Raw genomic sequence first — 18,851 nt, 5'->3', positions numbered from 1 at the left:
ATATGATTTTATCAACTGAAGAATACAAATTGCTTTGGGCCTACACCAATGATAAATTAACATTAATAAGTAAAGAAAACTAGGCTAATATTTCTTGCGTTTTATATACATTTTACATTGTATTTATTTTGTGCTATTTACTGGTTTTATTGATTAATTATGCAGGTGTTGGCAAAATGCTGGAGCAGTCCAGACCCTCTATCTATATCTGTGTCTTTAGCGACATACAAGTGGCAAACAAACGAGCAACAGAACCTTCCTGGTCCCAGACCGGACTATGGTTCCCTACCGCTTCTCTGTAGAGCGTCTAACACATGGTTTGGGCGCCATCTCGTGGCGGAAAGTGCTCAGTAGCTTTATAAAGAAAAAAAATCATAAAAACAAAAACACAATAGAAAAAGGCATCAATAAAATAACAATAAATAGAAACAAACAATATTAACAATAAATATAGAATATTAACACTAAGAAGAAATATAAAATTAAGAACTGTATATTAGGGCTGCAACTAATGATTATTTTCATTATCAATTAATCTGTTTATCATTTAAACGATTAATTGATTAGTTGTTTGGTAAATAAAATATTGAAAAATATCAGTGTTTCTCAAACCACAAGATGACGTCATCAAATCTCTTGTTTTGTCCACAAACCAAAGAGATATTTAGTTTATTGTCATAAAGGAACAAAGAAACCAGAAATATTCAGAAGCTGAAATTATTCAAACCAATTATTCCATTATCAAAATAGTTGACGATTAATTTAATAATCGCTTATTGTTCGATTAATCAATTAATTGTTGCAGCTCTACTATATATACAATATAGACTACTATTTATAAAACTAGAATTTATAAAAACATCAACAAATATTTTTTACATGATACTTTGTCAGTCGAGCCTCATTGTTTTGTAAATTATCTAAAGCATTAATAAGGTGGCTGTGAAACTCACAGTTTGTCTAGGTTTATTTAACTAAACGTGATAGTATTTTAGTTTGATGCTGCACTGAGGATGATAAAGGTCCACCTAAATTAAAAACTAATCCATAATACGTAATCAACCCCAGCGGTGCTAGAAGCTGAATGCGCGTCAGTTTCTCAAAAGACTTCACTACCCTGCATGCTTTGCGGCACCGTAAAGCCTCCTGGGTAGGTAAGGAACGTCCTTGTCCTAGCAGGCTCACACACTGACTGCCTCCACCAGGGTTTGGGGATCTCTGTCATTCACTTGAACTTGAATAAAAGCTGATTTTTCAGACATGATGGCAGCTAGGTTTCTCCGCCGTGCTCTCCCCGTGATGAGGCAGGCTCGCTGCTACGCCGAGGCGGTCTCCGGATCCCCGCAGATGTCCTTCACGTTCGCCTCCCCGACACAGGTAGCTAGCTTACGTTACGGCGAGGCTTCAGGGCCTGACAGCTACACGGCTAACTTAGTTTATCGTGGAAATGCACCGTCACAATATGCAGAAAAGCCTGCCGGGTGATTTAGCAGTTTGGTCCTAATGCATGTTTTTGCCACACATCGTGTTGCAGTTAATGCATGCATGTAGTCCAGCTATAGCACTGGAGCCTGCACGTCAGGGGTTAGCTTAGCTAGCTAACGTTGAACAAGCTGGCTGTCATTCACTGTCTTTGACCAGCAATGTGGAGAAGTAACTTCATACTTGGGGAAATGTTAGTGTACTTTATGCTTTAATGGGAATTTATCTACATATGTTTGTAAATGTGTGTCGGTAGTTTGAGATTGGCTCCTTTGTGAACCTCAGTAAGAGTCTGTTTAATCAGAGCTCTCTAACCTTGAGCTAAATGTCACATTGCTAAACTTGGTTCACTGTTTCTGCACATTTAACAGATGTTTACCTCACATTCTGCCATCTTCACCCAATTATAAACATAATGACATATCAATCATGTTGCATAATCCATTATGAGAGCTGCATCTTTAATTAGACACAGGCACCTTTTGTTATGTTGACCTGAGATAGATGGATAGATACTTTATTTATCCTGAAAGAGAGATATAGATACCAAGGTTATTATAGTTAACGAAAACTAACAAAATAATGAAAACTAGAATTGAAAAAACATTTTCGTTAACTGAAATAAAAATAAAAAAAAACAGAGTTTGAAAAACAAAAAACAATATCTAACTGAAACTGTATTTTGTGGTTACAAAACGTACTAAAGTTATAGTGAAAATGTTCTTCGTTTTCATCTTTGTCAACTTTTTTCATACGTAAACCTTTTTGGTTGATATGAAATCTATTTAATCTATCTGGTTTAATGACTTAATAAACTTATTGGGGCTGAGATGGATCAGACAAAGGAAATAAAGGAAACATTTATTGTGACTTTTTTTAATCTTGCACCCAACAAATGCCCCATTACAAAAAACTAAAACACACACTGAAGTAAGCATTTTCCCAAAAATAAAAACGAATTAAAACTAGCAAACACACTCTAAAAACTAATTAAATCTAACTGAATTTGAAAAGAAAAAATCACAACAAAACTAAAACGAATTAAAAATCCAAAACTATTATAACCTTGATACATACATACTTTATTTATCCCGAGTGAAAGTCGGGTATCCAGCAGCTTATACAGAACATAATGTCCAGCAAAATGTAAGAGTCAAAGATAGAAAATGCAGAAAAGTTTCCAGTGACAGAACAAAATAGAATTTGTATTGGTGAACACTGAAATAACGATATAAAAATGAGATGGTGAATATTTATGTATAATAATAAGTAGAGGTGTGAATCACCAGAGGCCCACAATACGATTTTATCTCAATACTTTAGTCACGATACAATATTATTGCGATTTTAAGCATTTTGCGATGTGGTGAGTATTGCAATTCAATATATTGAGATTTAACTCTTTAACTGCATTTTGTGTTCACAAAATTAAATTCAATCAAGAATGGTTTTGCAAATAAGAGAAAATTCTCAGTCTGTTCATCTCACTTCAACCTTTTTATTTGTCCACAATGAGAGTCAAACCCACAAACTGACCAACAAAGTATTCAGTCAAACTGGAAAAGTTTCCAGTGACAGAACAAAATACAGTTTGAATTGGTGATTCCAAACACTGAAATAACAATATAAAATATGAGTGAAGAAGAATTATGTGTAGTAAGTACTGTAATAAGTCAGTGAATGCATCTCTCCACTCTGCAGGTATTTTTCAAAGAGGCCAGTGTGAAACAGGTGGATGTGCCCACACTCACTGGTGCGTTTGGCATCCTTCCTGCCCACGTTCCCACCCTGCAGGTGCTCCGACCCGGGGTTGTCACAGTCATCGGTGACGACGGCTCCTCTACCAAATACTTTGGTAAGAATTTACTTTCAGAAAAATAAATATGAGTGATGAATATCAGGCTCAAGATCCTGAGATGAATGATAAATCCCACGACATGCTTTCATACCTCCAAATAGAGGCATCTATGTATAGGCAATAAAAGTCCATAATGCTTTGTCACACATTATTTAAACAAAACCAATATATGAGATCGCCATCTGTCATGTTCTAACAGTAGTTGATATGTGTTTCTCAATCTGATATCTTTTTCCCACTGTGCCTCTAAGTTTAAAGTATTCCAATGTCAGTGTCTGCTTTGACTTGTCATATAAAGATCTTAGTGATGTCAATCTTGGACTAGAGAAGCTGGTGTACACAACTTTTCTTCTATCTTTATTATTGATCTTTCTAGAGCTGAAATGTGATACATGCCTCCCGAATGCTAAGCTAAGTGATTTGCAGCTGATTTTCCTTTCGAAGCAGTGCTGTCCATTTCAGTGTGTCTATGTTTCAGACTCATGGAAACTGTAGTTATAGCATTTATAACCAAACAGAAGAAAACAACAAAGAACTATACGAAGACCCTTCCGTGTAAAAACGACAAAATATTTTATCGGAAGTGGCTTTCATTTCGACGGTGACAGTGTTTTTGAGGCTTAAAAACGCAAAAATGTGAAACCACCCTCCAGAGTGGCAAACTTGAATACTCTCCGCCGAAACGTGTCCGTCTACACCGGCAAGACACAAAACTCTGCTCCGATCAGGGGCCTCATGTATCAAAGAGTGCGTAGCTTTCATACTGAAAGATGGCGTACTCCCAAAACTAGAAAAGTACGTACGCAAACTCACCTCCACATGTATCAAACTGTGCTTACGCCAGGTTCAGCGCACCTTTCCTTGATACCAACCAGCGTGGAACTGAGCGCACATGCACGAGCCACCAGCCACGCCCTGGCTCCTCCCGAAAATAAATATGCAGATGACATGCAAATGACTAAATTGCCGGCATGCCCGCTGATTATCGACAAAACAACTTACTGGCGCTGCGCGCGAGGTGGACACTCCAGGGTGGAGGCAGGAAATGAGCTTTTTGGTGCCTCAGCTCTGGGATCAGCAACAAGGTTGTTAACGCAGCCGGATCAGAGAGCTGCACCATGGCAGAAGGGTCCCTCAACACACGCTCCTTCTAAATGCCACCGTTATTGAATTTAGTCAGAGCTGTTGGAGCAGCCAGTGCGTAATTCTTGCCAAAATCATTTTTACGCATCAGTTTATAAGCCACACTTAACTTGTTGTCCCAATTAAACATCACAATACGGGATCAAATATGCACCACACCTGAATTATTCTGAAAGGATTTCCAACACATGTTTTTTCTCCGGGGAGAGGGATCTGTGCGTCATGGATTGCTGTGCACCTGCAGTGTTAACATCTCCATTTTAAACCAAAGGGGAAACGGTCGGGACTTTGACACAGTAATTAAGGCAGGTTATCTGTGAAAAATGTATGCGCTCCATAATCAGAATCACAAGTGGAAATAGCAGAATATATAGACTTAAGAAAATATACAATCTTAACATCAAAACATATAGACTTACACATACTATCATTGCACAAGTAAGCAGCACTATGCAGGTGAAGTCTAAAATATGATAATAGATGAAAAAAATCATCTATCTCCTCATATTTAGGTTGGCTTATTGATGGTGGAAAACTGCATTTTCCCTCCATTTTCCGAGAGCTATGAACTATAAAAAATAATGTCAGTTGTGTGTAGTATGAGTTTAGACATGAAACATGTTTTAAATAGAGCATAAAAGATAGTAGTTTCTGCCAAACAAAAGTTTGCGGTGCCGTCGCACATTCTCACGCCAAGTTCACTTTTCATACATGTGGCGTGTGCGGAAAAAACAGCGTACGTAATGTTTTTGTGCGTACGCAGCGTTGATACATGAGGCCCCAGCTCATGTCACGTAAGCGTTTACGTCATGTACATGCTCCAGTACAGGGAAATAAACAAACATGTGGGATTATTTCCATGCGTCGGACCTTCAAGCTGCTCTGGCAGCTCTAATAAACTTACAGGAGTCTTTCCACCAAATGTACAGGATATGTACAGATAGTATTAGTGAACAGAGAAGGATCTGTAATTACCTCTATCACACTTTGGATGCACCAATTGGTTGGAGGCGAGCCAGACGGCTTTGGACGAGACCTGGGAGATCTAGTGGATGGTGGAGAACTTTGTGGAAGGAGTAGCTGATGAAAATGCTTGGCGTGAAAACTTCCACATGCCCAAAGATGCTCTTATCGTTTTAAGTGATGCCGCCTGGCATGCATACCCAATCACATTCACACACTTTTGCGTCACCGTTTGCACACATATTTCCTCCCGAAAACACTCGTCTAAACGCAGAATAAAAAGTGAAGACGCGACGCCACTTTTGTGTCTTCTGTTCAGACCGTCATCATGTAAACGTAGCCTGATATCTGTTAAATATTGAGGTCACTGTATTTTCTTCCAAACAATTTCAGTAATAGATTTTTATTAAGCTGTTTATGTAGGCAGAATACACAGTCGCATAGATTAAAGCGTGCACTGTGGAACAAAAGCTATCCTGAGAGTGAGGCATTACATCATTGGTTATAAAACAATGAAGATGACTGTGTGTGTGTGTGTGTGTGTGTGTGTGTTTATGCAGTGAGCAGTGGGTCAGTAACAGTCAACGCTGATTCTTCAGTGCAACTGCTCGTTGAGGAGGCTGTCACTCTGGACCAGCTGGACATTGCTGTGAGTATAATGTCAACATAACTCCGCTCTCATCATGCATCATGCATTTATTGAACAACTTGTCTTTTTAACGTTGAAATTTCTTGAAATTTAAATCGAATTCAACTTCAAAACAAATAAAAAAAATAATGTAAAGTAAAATCGCCTAATAAAATCATGAATATCTTCCATTTGAATAGATATAGGGCTCCAACTAACTATTATTTTCATTATCGATTAATCTGTCGATTATTTAAACGATTAATTTCAATCAAATTAGTTGTTTGATCAATAAAATGTTGAAAAATATCAATCAGTGTTTCCCAAACCACAAGATGACGTCCTCAAATCTCTTGTTTTGTCCACAAACCAAAGAGATTTCAGTTTATTGTCATAAAGGAACAAAGAAACCAGAAATATTCACATTGAAGAAGCTGAAATCAGAGAATTTGGACTTATTGTCTTTAAGAAACTGCTCAAACCAATTTTTCCATTATAAAAAATAGTTGACCATTAATTTAGTAATCAATTATGGTTTGATTAATCGAATTATTGTTGCAGTTCTAAATGGGTAATATTAAAAAAAAAATAACTAAAAGACATGACATATTTGATCTAAACGTATATTATTGACAGAAGTGCTTAATGCCTGAAGTGTTAAAGTGCCTAAATCAATATTTTATTTTAGTACTTTGTTGTTATATACCAACGCATCACAGCAAATTCCTTGTATGTGAAAAAAACCTACTTGGCAATAAAACTGATTCTGATTCAACATCTTGGTGAACTATATTCAACATATTCAGTAACTGAGTGAAAATGTGTTAAAACACACAGCTGTATAAGAAGGCGTGCACTGGATTTCTAACGCAAGATAATATTATAGTATCATTGTGAAATATAAGTAATAAACTTTTATCTCTATTCTCTTTTCTTAATCGCAATAAACCAAAATCGTAACAGAAAATAAAATGTGATAAATCGCATAGCAATGATCTGTAAATGTATTAGTACTAATTAGTACAAATTAATGAGAAACTGTTTTTGTCTATATTAGATTTAACTTATTTGATCTTCAAACACTTTAAATTATGATTTATTATGATAATGAAATTGATGAAGTTCTGAATACCATATCTGCACTACTGAGTGTATTTGGTTTTTGTGCATCCTACATTAATACACCCATATCAATCGTATAGAGTCTATATCTTCATGTAACAAACAAAAATAATCCAAATATTTGACAGGATGTCATGATAAATGTTTGCATTGTAGATTTGGTGAAAAGTTCACATGTAATCCAATTTCTACAAAATCACATTCAGTGTGGTATTTATTGTTTGAACACAGAAGCTTCTGCTGCATAGGTGAAAAATAAAAAGCAACAGCTAAATGTGATTTCATGCTGCACCATGCACAATAAAAAAAATAGGAACACAAACGACAATAACATGCTCAGTGGTAAAATGATTCAAAAATAATAACCAACAAAATAATAACCAACATTCACTGAGTTTCACAGAAGTGGTATTTAATGCGTGGTTAATTATATTGCACAGGGTATCTTCTAATTGCTTCCCGCAACCTTGTATTTGCTGTAATGATTATAACTAATATTGATCTCCTTATTATAAACTGTATAATGGGTCATGATGATCTAATACTCCATAAATTTTAATGAGGTAGCTATAAATGCTAGGGATTAACATTTATGGTATTTAATGAGTAGGATCACAGTCTTTGAACTATAGGACGAAGAAGATTCAGAACATCACAAGAAAGCCATCTTAAAAAGCAAAACAAGAAAGTTTCCCTATTATAGCTTTTTAGACTATTAAGAAACTGTATTTCCTCTTCTTGCATGATTGTCGGTACAATGTGTCATTCTTAATCCTGCTTTGTGAAACCCAATTAAACTTTTTATTTCCTTTGGTGTATTACATTTAAATAACAGACCTTTGATACATTATGTTCAGAGGCTGGTTGTTTGTTGTTAATTAAAAATAGACTTGTTCTTGTTCACACTCTTAACCTTCACTTCACCAAACCTGCGGAGACCTAGCAGCAATTATCTTTCTACCTGTGGTGTCTTAGAGTGTTTTTTAATCCTCAACAGCTCTGTTGTTCTGCACTGAGCTCTGAACTTTCACTGTAGAAGTGGGCAAGCTAAAAGACGGCGTGTGTGTTTGTGTGTGTATCGAGTATACGCCTGCACAGAGATGATGTCATTCGTAATCAGTTCAAAATATGCCAGTACCATCCCTTCAAAGTACATGTGAAGTACTTTCACAAATTGTCCAGAGAGGAGAGTTGTTTTCACACGTTGTGTTTGATTGTTGCAAGTTGTTTCTAAAAGAGACATCTGCTCTGTCACAGTTAGAATGTGAAAATATTGAAGCTATTGTTGTGTACATTAATAACTAGTAGTGCTTCTGTGAAAATGTATTTTCAGAAAAGAAAAATATATTAAATTGGAACCGTTCATTATGTCCCTAAAACATCAGTTTAAGTTTATGATTGAAATAAAAAGCCACAATTGATGGTTGGCAAAAATTAGCAATTATAAAAGATTGGGATAAAGATGAATAATTTTTATTTTCTTAAATTTTAATGGTTTATAGATACGTTTCTATTGTTACCATATATTTTCCTATTTTTCTGTTCTGGTTGTCATAGAGTTAGTTTAAATATGGAAATGGCTGATTTATTCATTCAGGGTATGTATGCCTTTTTATGTTTGTTATTTCTTTGTAGGGGTGATTTGGGGGTGCAGTTTTCTTGCACGGCTCCGTGGAGAGGGGTCTGGGTAATGGACCCCTCTCCGTCAGGGTGGCTGTAGATGGACGTGCGTGAGTTGTTGTGGGCCTGGTTCCTCAACTTGCTCTTCCCAAAATCTTTTTTTTTTTCTTCTGTTTTTCCTTTAGTACCCTTGTTTACTTGTGTCTTTTATGTAAATGCGTTTTGAAATTTAAAGTAAAAAAAATAACTAGTAGGGCTGGTATGATGTGATTCAATACAGTCATGATACTTTGGTGCATATTTGCTGTCAATTTTGATTACATATGACAATTGATTGGAATGTGTGTGTAGAACCTGATAATGTAATAAATTCCCGATAATGTAATAACCCCGATAATGTAATAAAAATCTGCACTTGAGTCCATTGAAAATGTAATAAAACCTGATAATGTAATAACTTCCCGATAATGTAATAAAGTGCATTTCCCAATAATGTAATACACTTTTTACCAATAATGTAATAAAGTATAACACCAAGCACCTTTAGATTTCAAGAAGCTGTTGAATGCATTCGTGTGTCGTGGATACCTCGTTTGTGCATTCAACATTCAACATTCAACTTTGACCTGTTGGTGGCGCTAGAGCTCTTGAGCTAGAGTTGCCTACACAGTATCACCACTTGAACTCAAGTAATGGGTGGTCTGCTGTTAAATTATTACAATATTGGGGAATTATTACATTATCAGGACTTGCGAAATGAAGGCTAACCTGATAATGTAATAACCTCCCATTAATGTTATACTTTATTACATTATTGGTAAAAAGTGTTTTACATTATCGGGAAGTTATTACATTATCAGGTTTTATTACATTTTCAATGGACTCAAGTGCAGATTTTTTTTTCATTATCGGGGTTATTACATTATCGGGAATTTATTACATTATCAGCTTCTACGTGTGTGTTTATTTTTTAAACACTAGATTTACATATTTCTGAAGTAAACTTAAACTGCTACAGTAACGACTGAAAAGGAGTAAAATCTTATTTGGTTGTAGAGCTTGGTGCAGCACATTGATTCAGCTCCTCCTTGCTCCGCTCTTGCTTTCATTGTCTCTGTTTATCAGACCACGGATGAGTCGAGCATTAACTGGCAGCCCCTTAAGCCTCACTTCCTGCCACTCAACAATTAGTTTGCTGGGTGGAGAGCGAGGAGAAGCTCCGGAGACGGGCCTTCAGTTCACGGCTGTAGCAACTCAAATCCAGTCAGTGCCCGGGGTCACAGCGGGCCGGTGGCCAGCGGCAGCTCTCAATCTAACCTTTGTAACGCAACAGAAAGTTTCCTGATCTGGCGGGGAGTTGGGCTGGCTGGCTGAAGTTGAGTTGCTACAGGCTGCTAGCTGAAGGTCTGATCTGCTAAGGTTATTATAGTTAAGGGAAACTAACGAAATAACAAACTAGAATTGAATTTTTTTTTACCCAAAATAAAAATAAAAACGATAACTAACTGAAACTGTATTGTGTGGTTACAATACTAACTGAAACTAACTACAATATTAGTGAGAATGTCCTTCGTTTTCATCTTTCATACATAATCCAGTGTTTCTATTAGAGGATTCTGTTAGTGAACATGCAGGAACACATGGTAAATATGTTTACTGAGACTGGGATGTCTACACTCCAACCAAAATTCAAAACACCTGGAACTGTAAGAGTTAATAACCTTATTGGGGCTAAGATGGATAAACCAAAGGAAATAAAGGCAAAATTTATTGTGACCTCTTTGAATCTCACACCCAACACACAGCCCATTACAAAAACTAAAACTAATAAAAACTAAACTAAGCATTTTCATAAAATAAAAACTAGGGCCGTGACTCGACTAAAAAAATGTATCTAATTAATTAGAGGCTTTGTAATAATTAATCAAAATGAATCGCATTTTAATCGCATATAAATATTTGAGAACAGTGAGAAGTAATTTTTTTCATAGATTTTTAGTATACCATTGAATAATGACTGAATACATAAGCTTAAGCAACAAATATATTGTTTGTTTTTGTTCAAGTCCAACAGATCAGTGCAATTTTTGCCATTAAGTGTAGCAATAGCATATTTAGAAATATAGTACATTTCAGAAATTCAGGTCGCCTATAGGTAGGTAGATCTTCTGTAAACTATAATACTTTGGTTTTTGAAGTAAAACACAATCCACGCTAGCCACCACACTAGCCGCTAGCTGCTATATGTTTTGCATTGAGGTGATACTTGAGGCTGGATGTGCTGCGGTGATATGTGAATTCCTTGTTGCATAGCAACACAACCATGCTCTTATCGATGCTTCCATCCGTTGGTTTTTTCTAACAAAATGTCCCATCATCCACGGGGCCAACCAAAGCGTCTCATCAGCTTCTTCCTTCATGTTCACTGTGGTTTGTTGTTGTCTGAAACTCATCCAGTGAGAAACGATCCGCGGTGCAAAAATAAGTGTGATTAAAATGCGTCAATAAAATGCATTAATTTTTGTGTAATTAATTAATCTTAATTAACGCGTTAAAGTCCCAGTCCTAATAAAAACCTAACCTAGCAAACTCACACTAAAAACTAACTGAATTTGAAGAGAAAAATTCACGACGAAATTATAACTAAGACTAATAAAAAATCCAAAACTATTATAACCTTGCTACAGAAGCATAAAAGAGGTAACCTCTTTCCACCTCAGTGTAGACGAATATGAAGCAAATTATTTTCAATAATAAAGAAATCAAAATACTTATGTGAAACACTGATTGTTAATACATTCCAGCTTTAAAATGTCAGTCTAGTGTGTTAGTCAATTCTTTATGGATCTTTTATGCTGAATGAGATTTGTGTGACAGGTGCCCACATCCAATCTGTTGAAGGCATGCATAATTAGTGATTGTTCACCGTGGTTAGCGCCCCAGCAGGGACGAGGTCTTTGACAGCAGAGCGTATTCTTTGAACCCACACTCTCATTTTGATCCTGTGTGCTGATGAGCACCTCCCAGCTGATGATTATCCATCTGATCAGCGCTGCAGTTGGACTGCAATGTTTAGTCCTTGTTTAAATGTCAGTCTTGTTAATGCTAGGCTGCGTTATTATGCAGTAGCCGCGGAGGTGTCTGTCTTTGACCTTGGGCAGTGCCAGTGTCACTGTCAAGTTGACTTCATAGCACTAAATGAGTCCTTTTCTTCCTCGTGGTCCTCCACTCTGCAGTGAAAATGCACATGGGCCCACGCTGGTAATAAGGAGGGAAAGGTCAGTCACTGTTGAGTTATAGCAGATGTGTCAAATCCCTACTGGGAGACCTTTAACTTCCAGCTATGTTTGGCATTTCTCGTTTCTAATCACTACTGTGACAAATGGAGCTTTCAGAGCAAAGAGGCAGTGGGATTTTCTCTGCTCGTCTTACTCACCACTTTTGACTCGTTGCTCTGCTTTGCTTTTCTGACTTGTACATCACAGTCAGACCCCAAAAGGTTTTAAGGATGAGCCTGGCAGACTATGTTTCTGCCCTTTTCTCCAAATAACAGGATAACCAGCCTGTTCAGGCTTCTTTCAGTAACTTTGCAACAGATTGCGAGGATGTTTTTGTTACAACAAAGGGAAATTACGAATCGTGGGCTTTCTGATGTTTTCCTGCTCATTTCTTATTGTTGCATTCTGTTTTAATGTCTTTTTTTAGGCTGCCAAGGCCAATCTGGAGAAGGCTCAGTCTGAGTTGACCGGCGCATCTGACGAGGCAGGCAGAGCGGAAATTCAGATCAGCATAGAGGCCAGCGAGGCCATCGTCAAGGCTCTGGAGTAGACCTGTGGTACGACATCTCAGCTGCTGCACCATCATCTGATTATTATTATTTAGATTAGATAGATAGATTTCCTGTTCATTAGTCAAACAGGATACTGATTCATGTATTCAGAGTTATTAATGGAAATATTAAATTGGAGTCTGTTTCCATCATTGTGTTCCTCAAACTGAGTCACTGTGTTTCTTTCCCCTCCTCTAGGTAATCTTTTCTGTTTCTTTGATGGAAATTAATGGTCCATCTGTGTTTCCAGCTCAGTCACGTCAGTGTCCAGAAGATTCCATGCTTGCTTTGTACAGTGGATAAAATTACAAAATAAATTTATTTGGAAATACCTGCTAGTTGAGTTGGTGTTGTTTTTTTATTTATTTAATGACGATCATCAAAAACAACCAAATCAAATCGTTTCCTAGAGCAGGGATTCCCAACAGGGGGGGCCCCGACCTCCCCAGGGGGGCGCAAAAGATTCACGGGGGGTTGCGAAGCCCTCTTGATTTTAAGGGATGTAAAAAATCTAATGGGTTAAATATAGATGAGTCAGCATTTAATTCATTAGTTGAACAAAAACAACTAAATAAGGGCGACATTAAACATTTATTCATTTATTTAAAAAGAAAAATCACCATAGAAAAGTTTAAAAATAAAGGCTGTATCGCGAGAATAAGGACATGTGTAACATCCCTCCTGCAGTATACACAGGTAACCTCACCTAGAGGTAACCTCACCTAGAGGTAACCTCACCTAACAACAGAAACACAGCTAATGGAAAAATGGCGAAGCGTCAGGGAGGTGAAAATGTTGAATATCTCAAAAAGAAAAAGAGAGGGTACCATGAAAGTCACACTGAGTTCGGCTTCATAGAAGCGATGGACAAAGGGGGGGTGGCCAAAGTTTACAATGGTAAAAATGTGGGTCCCTCAAGAAAAAGGTTGGGATTGTATAATTCAGCTGTTGTTAACAACAGACCTGTTTTGCACATCAGTGAAGCTAATCAGCATGACTTGCAGCCTTCACACACTTTCTTCTGGAGGCTTTTCTCATTAAGCAGACTTGCCATGTCATGTGGAAAAGTCGACCCAAATTAAAAAGAACTCCTGTGCCAGTTTGTTTGCTTTGTAGTGAACAATTCTGCCACATGGGGGCAGCAGACATCAGCAATATCTTAGCAGGGAATTTCACACACAGATTTCTTCTCTCCAAACCAAAGTTTCAGGGAAGGAACTGTCATTGCATTTGTCATATGTGATTTCCTTCCTATTAAAAAAGAAACTTCCTTTTTTTTAAACAAATGTATCTGGTAAAAGCTTAGTCACTTTTACTGCAAGCCTATCTGTGGGTTGGAGTTATTTGGAAGCGCTCAGTCGCTGCCTTCATTTAAGTGTGTTGGCAGCGCTTGTTTGTTATGAGTGATGACCTCAAACTTCTGTGACAAAGCCAGGAAAAGTCGTTCGCTGCCCATCCTGTGGAAAACTGGGCCTTTCTCTTGTTTCATAACCACAGGGTTAGCTGGGGCTCACTCCAGGAGGCGCTGACCTCATTCACGTGCCGACTCAAGGCTTTAGAGCTCAAACCGCAACTGGTTTATTTTGAATGTCAAAACTCTTGAGGGCCTTTTAACGAGTGTGAGTACAGTGGAAGTATTAGTGTTTACACAGAAATGCTCCCAGGATGACTGCAAATTGTGTTTTTTAAAGCAATATTCTGCATTAAGGACTGCCTTCGTACTTTAAAAAAAGGACATTTCTGATTTTTTTTTCCAGTACAGAAAAGAAATGTTCCTGCAATCGGTGAAGACAAATAAGGGCATGTTGAAATATCTTTCCACTGATTAGGCACGTGCTGTGTAGACTTGCAGACTGTGACTTAGGTCAGCATCCATTAATAAAAAAACTACTTCTCAACACCTCTCACATGCATCCTGTTCCTTGTTCTCCTTTCCAATCCGTCTGTCTCTTTCATCAGACCCTTCTCATCCCAGCTGCACACACACTCTCATGAACCACACACACACACACACACACACACACACACACACACACACACACACTCACTCATCAGTCAGGCCTCGAGGGGCCTTGAGACATGTGAGTAACACTTCAGACAGACGAGATGAAACGATCCCTGTCAAAACCACCACTTCTTTAATCCAGATTTATGATGGGGGATGTTGAGACCCAGCTCTATTCCATATTTATTTCTGTTTTGCACTTTGAACGGCACTCTCGTCAAAAAGGCGAAGCAGAAAATGACCATGTGCTCTCCACGCTTGCGATTTGTTCTCTCAGCTCATGTAGCGAATACATAGTGCAGGATGTTCCAACTTTTCTGGAAAATAAGATACTGTGTTTGAGGAACAAGTCTGATCGGTTTATAGCACATCCAGATTTAGCTCTTTACTGGAGCTTAACTGTCATAGCATGCATTTTTAGTGACAAAGAATGAGTCAGAGTTGAATCACTAAAATTCATCTTTTGAGTTTTTTTCCCCCAGCCGTTTCCATCAATAACTGTCAAGCTGCCTAATGAAGTAAATGTCTCGTAAACGAACTGACTGACCTGATCGCTGAAGTGCTGCACATTGATATAGAAGCGATGAAGTGCTGCACATTGATAAAGGACGATGAGTATCCAGTGAGAGTCCTCACTCAAGAGCCACTCATTGGTGTTTGAGGGCTGATGAGGCCTGCGATAATAAGTCACTGTCTATCTCCCATGGATGGTCATGTACTGTAATTATAGGAATGCACCGTCTGCGCCCGGCAGTGAATAACATGATACATGCTATGACAATCCATGGTGTCATCTTTGAGTGGTACTCTAACACAAAGCAGCTCCAGGCTTTGTGAGAGCTTCATTGGACTATATTTACTGAGTCGACCAGAGCAGGAATAAAGACCAGCCCGTGTGAATCATCATCATTATTTACCATGATGTCAGTTCTGAAATGATAGTAGAGCAGTGTATTCTTCAGTCTTCAAAATAGACCGCAGGCATTTATTTCTTTGGTGTCACTGACAGCTGAACAATTTTCAAGCGTAAAAAACGTAGAAGCGTAGAGTGGAAACAGTTCATCGATGAGCTGTACAATGCAAGCTATTTTCTTTTTTTGGAAATATGTTTTATTGGATTTTAGAATTTTTATCCCACAGAGATGGAAAATACAGAACATATGCATATTACTTCAATTTTCATTCATCATTCATAATTCATCCCCAAAATGTACAAGTGAATTGTTTAGCAGATACGTTGATACAGCGTGTTCCCCATTCCCATCCCCTCCCATAGGTTCATAGGATATAAAGCACATTTGGGGAATAGGAAGAGGAGAGAAAAGAGAGTAACAAAACAGAAGTAAACACAACCACAACAACAACAACAACAACAGCAAAACAACCTAACTAATAAAGATATATATAAATAAAAGTAAATGAACAGAAATGATAATAAAAAAATTTTTTTAAAAAAGGAGGGGGGATCGTTCATTGCTGCAATCAATCGTGTCTAAGTTCCACCCTAATCATTGTCAAGCTCCTGCAAGGAGTCATAAAAGTCGAGAAAGGGCCTCCATATTTTGAAAAAAGATTCAGAGGAACCTTTCTACCATGCAAGCGATTTATTAAGAAAATGTGATGCTGCTTTTCACTGTTATATGTCTCTGTCAGATTAACATTAACATGGCTTTTTAGGTTGTTGGTTGTACAAAATTAGTGCTACAACAATATAATTGACATCAAGTCAATTATTCTCTCAAACATTAGACTTTCTTTTTTTTTAAATTAGACTTGCAGACTTGGCCAAGGCCAATGGTGCATTGAAATGCTCGTCAAATGGAGCATTTCCCGCTGGGAGGTCTTTCTTTAGAGTTTTAGGTCATAATGTCACAAAAAATGGACATTACAAAGATGTGTTGTATTTTATTTATCAGTGTTTCAACAAAAACTTGCTAGCTGTTTCCAGTATTTGCATGCCAATGAAAGCAAAAGAAACGGAACAGGTCAGCCATGTCAGTCAAAAACTTTTCAGAATTTTCCTGACACCACAATGAATGCAGTACCAATGCATTATCTTGCAAGGTTACAAGGAGTAAAAAATATTTAGTGTGACTGTCCCTTGATTCAGATCTGCTTCACAACTTAATGGGGTTTTTCTTAGCCCATGCAGAACCCCTCAAGTTTCTTAAAAATTGGGACAGCATGAACAATGCATCTTCATGTTAAAGATGTTTTAATGATGGATTAATGGACTTTCAGCACTGGCCAAAATAAGCAATGTGAAGCTGTCACCCTGGGAAATATGATTAGCTTTTTTTTTCACTATTTTCTAACATTTTATAGAATAAAAGTTGAATCAGGAGATTAATTGATGATTTAAAAAATTGGTGAGTGCACGCCAAGGCCCTGTTTCACAATGTTAATGATAGTAGAAAAATAATGTTTGTATCCACCCCATGATGTGGTCCACTCCAAAACTTAACGGCTTCTTCCTTGACCCGTGCTACAACCTTCCTCCAAGTTTCATGAAAATCAGGCCGGTAGTTTTTCCGTAACCCTGCTGACAAACAGACAGACAAACAGTCCCAACAGAAAAAGATAACCTTCTTGTCGGTGGCACTTAAGTAAAAAATAAATAAATAAAGTAAGTTATGGAAATAGATTTAAGCTTGCCCTTTCGTAAAGCCAGCAGGGGGCATTTCAGCTTGTGCCCAGGCATCTGTCACTATAACGGTAAGCGCTCACAGTCAGGTGGTGGGCAATAAAATGAATCATAAATCCAATGGAAAGAATCAAGGCACATTTTCTTTATGTACTGGCAGAGGCTCCAACATGACACACACTGGCTATGAGACAGAGTGATATTTTCCTCTTTGCTGCATGAACATTCTGCCTCCAGAGCGTCTTGATACAAGCTTAGTCACCGGCGGTATGGATCGGGATATGGAGTGACTTTAACCTCATCAGACTTGAAACACAGATGAGAGTCTCTTGATGGATACTCAAACCAAAATCCTCTTCATCTCTTTTATATCAATGGTCTTGTTAGCCTCGTGAAATCATGGGACACACTTCACATGCACCCCCATTGACATTTCACTCCTCATGTAAATGATAATTGCAGCTGACAGCATAAGGGGACCTGTTAATTTAACAGGCACAATTATGAAAAAAATAAAACAGTGTAATAGGTGAATAATAATGGAGTTATGCATAAAACGGGGGAGTGACAGATGACAAATTATGAGGAGTGATCTGATTTTTAAACAGGTGCTGTGACTCGTCTAAAAGCATCAAGATACCTTTGAGTAAAAGAAAAGGTATGAGATCATGCGTTGGATTACTCATTCTCCAGGAAGTAATGTCATGTTATGATTTGGGTCAATCAGCTTGCATTGAGTTGAATCATTTGTCATCATTTGCCTGCTTTTGTATTGTCTGTGCTGTACAGACGCCTGCCGAATGGAGGTGTATAGAGACGTCAGTATCTATTTGTTTCATTGACAAAATGATCTGTCTTTGTTTTCAGATAGAAGACCGGAAATGGTTCATACCAGAAGGCATGTTAAATCAGGCAGATGTTGTATTTTCTAACTCATTGGCAAGGCCTTTGTGTGCCTTCAAATCACCAAATTTATTTAATATTGGCATATGAATAATTCTAGTATTCTCATCATTTCAAGAATAATGGCTGATGCACAGTAAGGTTATAATAGTTTTGGATTTTTCATTAGTTTTAGTTTTGATTTCGTTATGATTTTTTGTTTTCAAATTCAGTTAGTTTTAATTAGTTCTTAGAGTGAGTTTGCTAGTTTTTATTAGTTTTTATTTTTTGGAAAATGCCAGTGCCAGATTCAAAAAAGTCACAATAAATGTTGCCTTTATTTCCTTTGTCTTATCCATCTCAGCCCCAATAAGTTTAAGTCATAAAACCAGATAGATGAAATAGATTTCATATCAACCAAAAAGGTTTACATATGAAAAAAGTTGACAAACACGAAAACAAAGGACATTTTCACTATAATTTTAGTTTTGTAACCACATAATACAGTTTCAGTTAGTTATCGTTTTTTAAAAAACTCTGGTTTTATTTTTATTTCAGTTAACGAAAATGTTTTTTCAATTCTAGTTTTCGTTGTTTCGTTAGTTTTCATTAACTATAATCACCTTGATGCACAGCCATAATATCAATCAAGGCATTTTCCCCATTGAATAATAA

General features: G+C 37.3%; 1 protein-coding gene across 1 annotated transcript; it reads left to right on the top strand.

The window, feature by feature from the left end:
* The first annotated feature begins 1,149 nt into the window (after window positions 1-1,149).
* On the top strand, window positions 1,150-12,983 carry atp5f1d (ATP synthase F1 subunit delta). Its single transcript, XM_059341971.1, has 5 exons — window positions 1,150-1,377; window positions 3,184-3,337; window positions 6,007-6,095; window positions 12,522-12,651; window positions 12,844-12,983. Exons 1-4 carry the CDS (start codon window positions 1,261-1,263, stop codon window positions 12,642-12,644), a joined length of 483 nt encoding a protein of 160 aa, XP_059197954.1. The 5' UTR covers window positions 1,150-1,260; the 3' UTR covers window positions 12,645-12,651; window positions 12,844-12,983.
* Window positions 12,984-18,851: the final 5,868 nt, after the last annotated feature.

The sequence above is a fragment of the Centropristis striata genome, chromosome 9, assembly GCF_030273125.1.
Source record: "Centropristis striata isolate RG_2023a ecotype Rhode Island chromosome 9, C.striata_1.0, whole genome shotgun sequence".
NCBI lineage: Eukaryota > Metazoa > Chordata > Actinopteri > Perciformes > Serranidae > Centropristis > Centropristis striata.
Note: the sequence above shows the minus strand (reverse complement) of the source record. Positions and strands in the feature narration are given on the sequence as shown.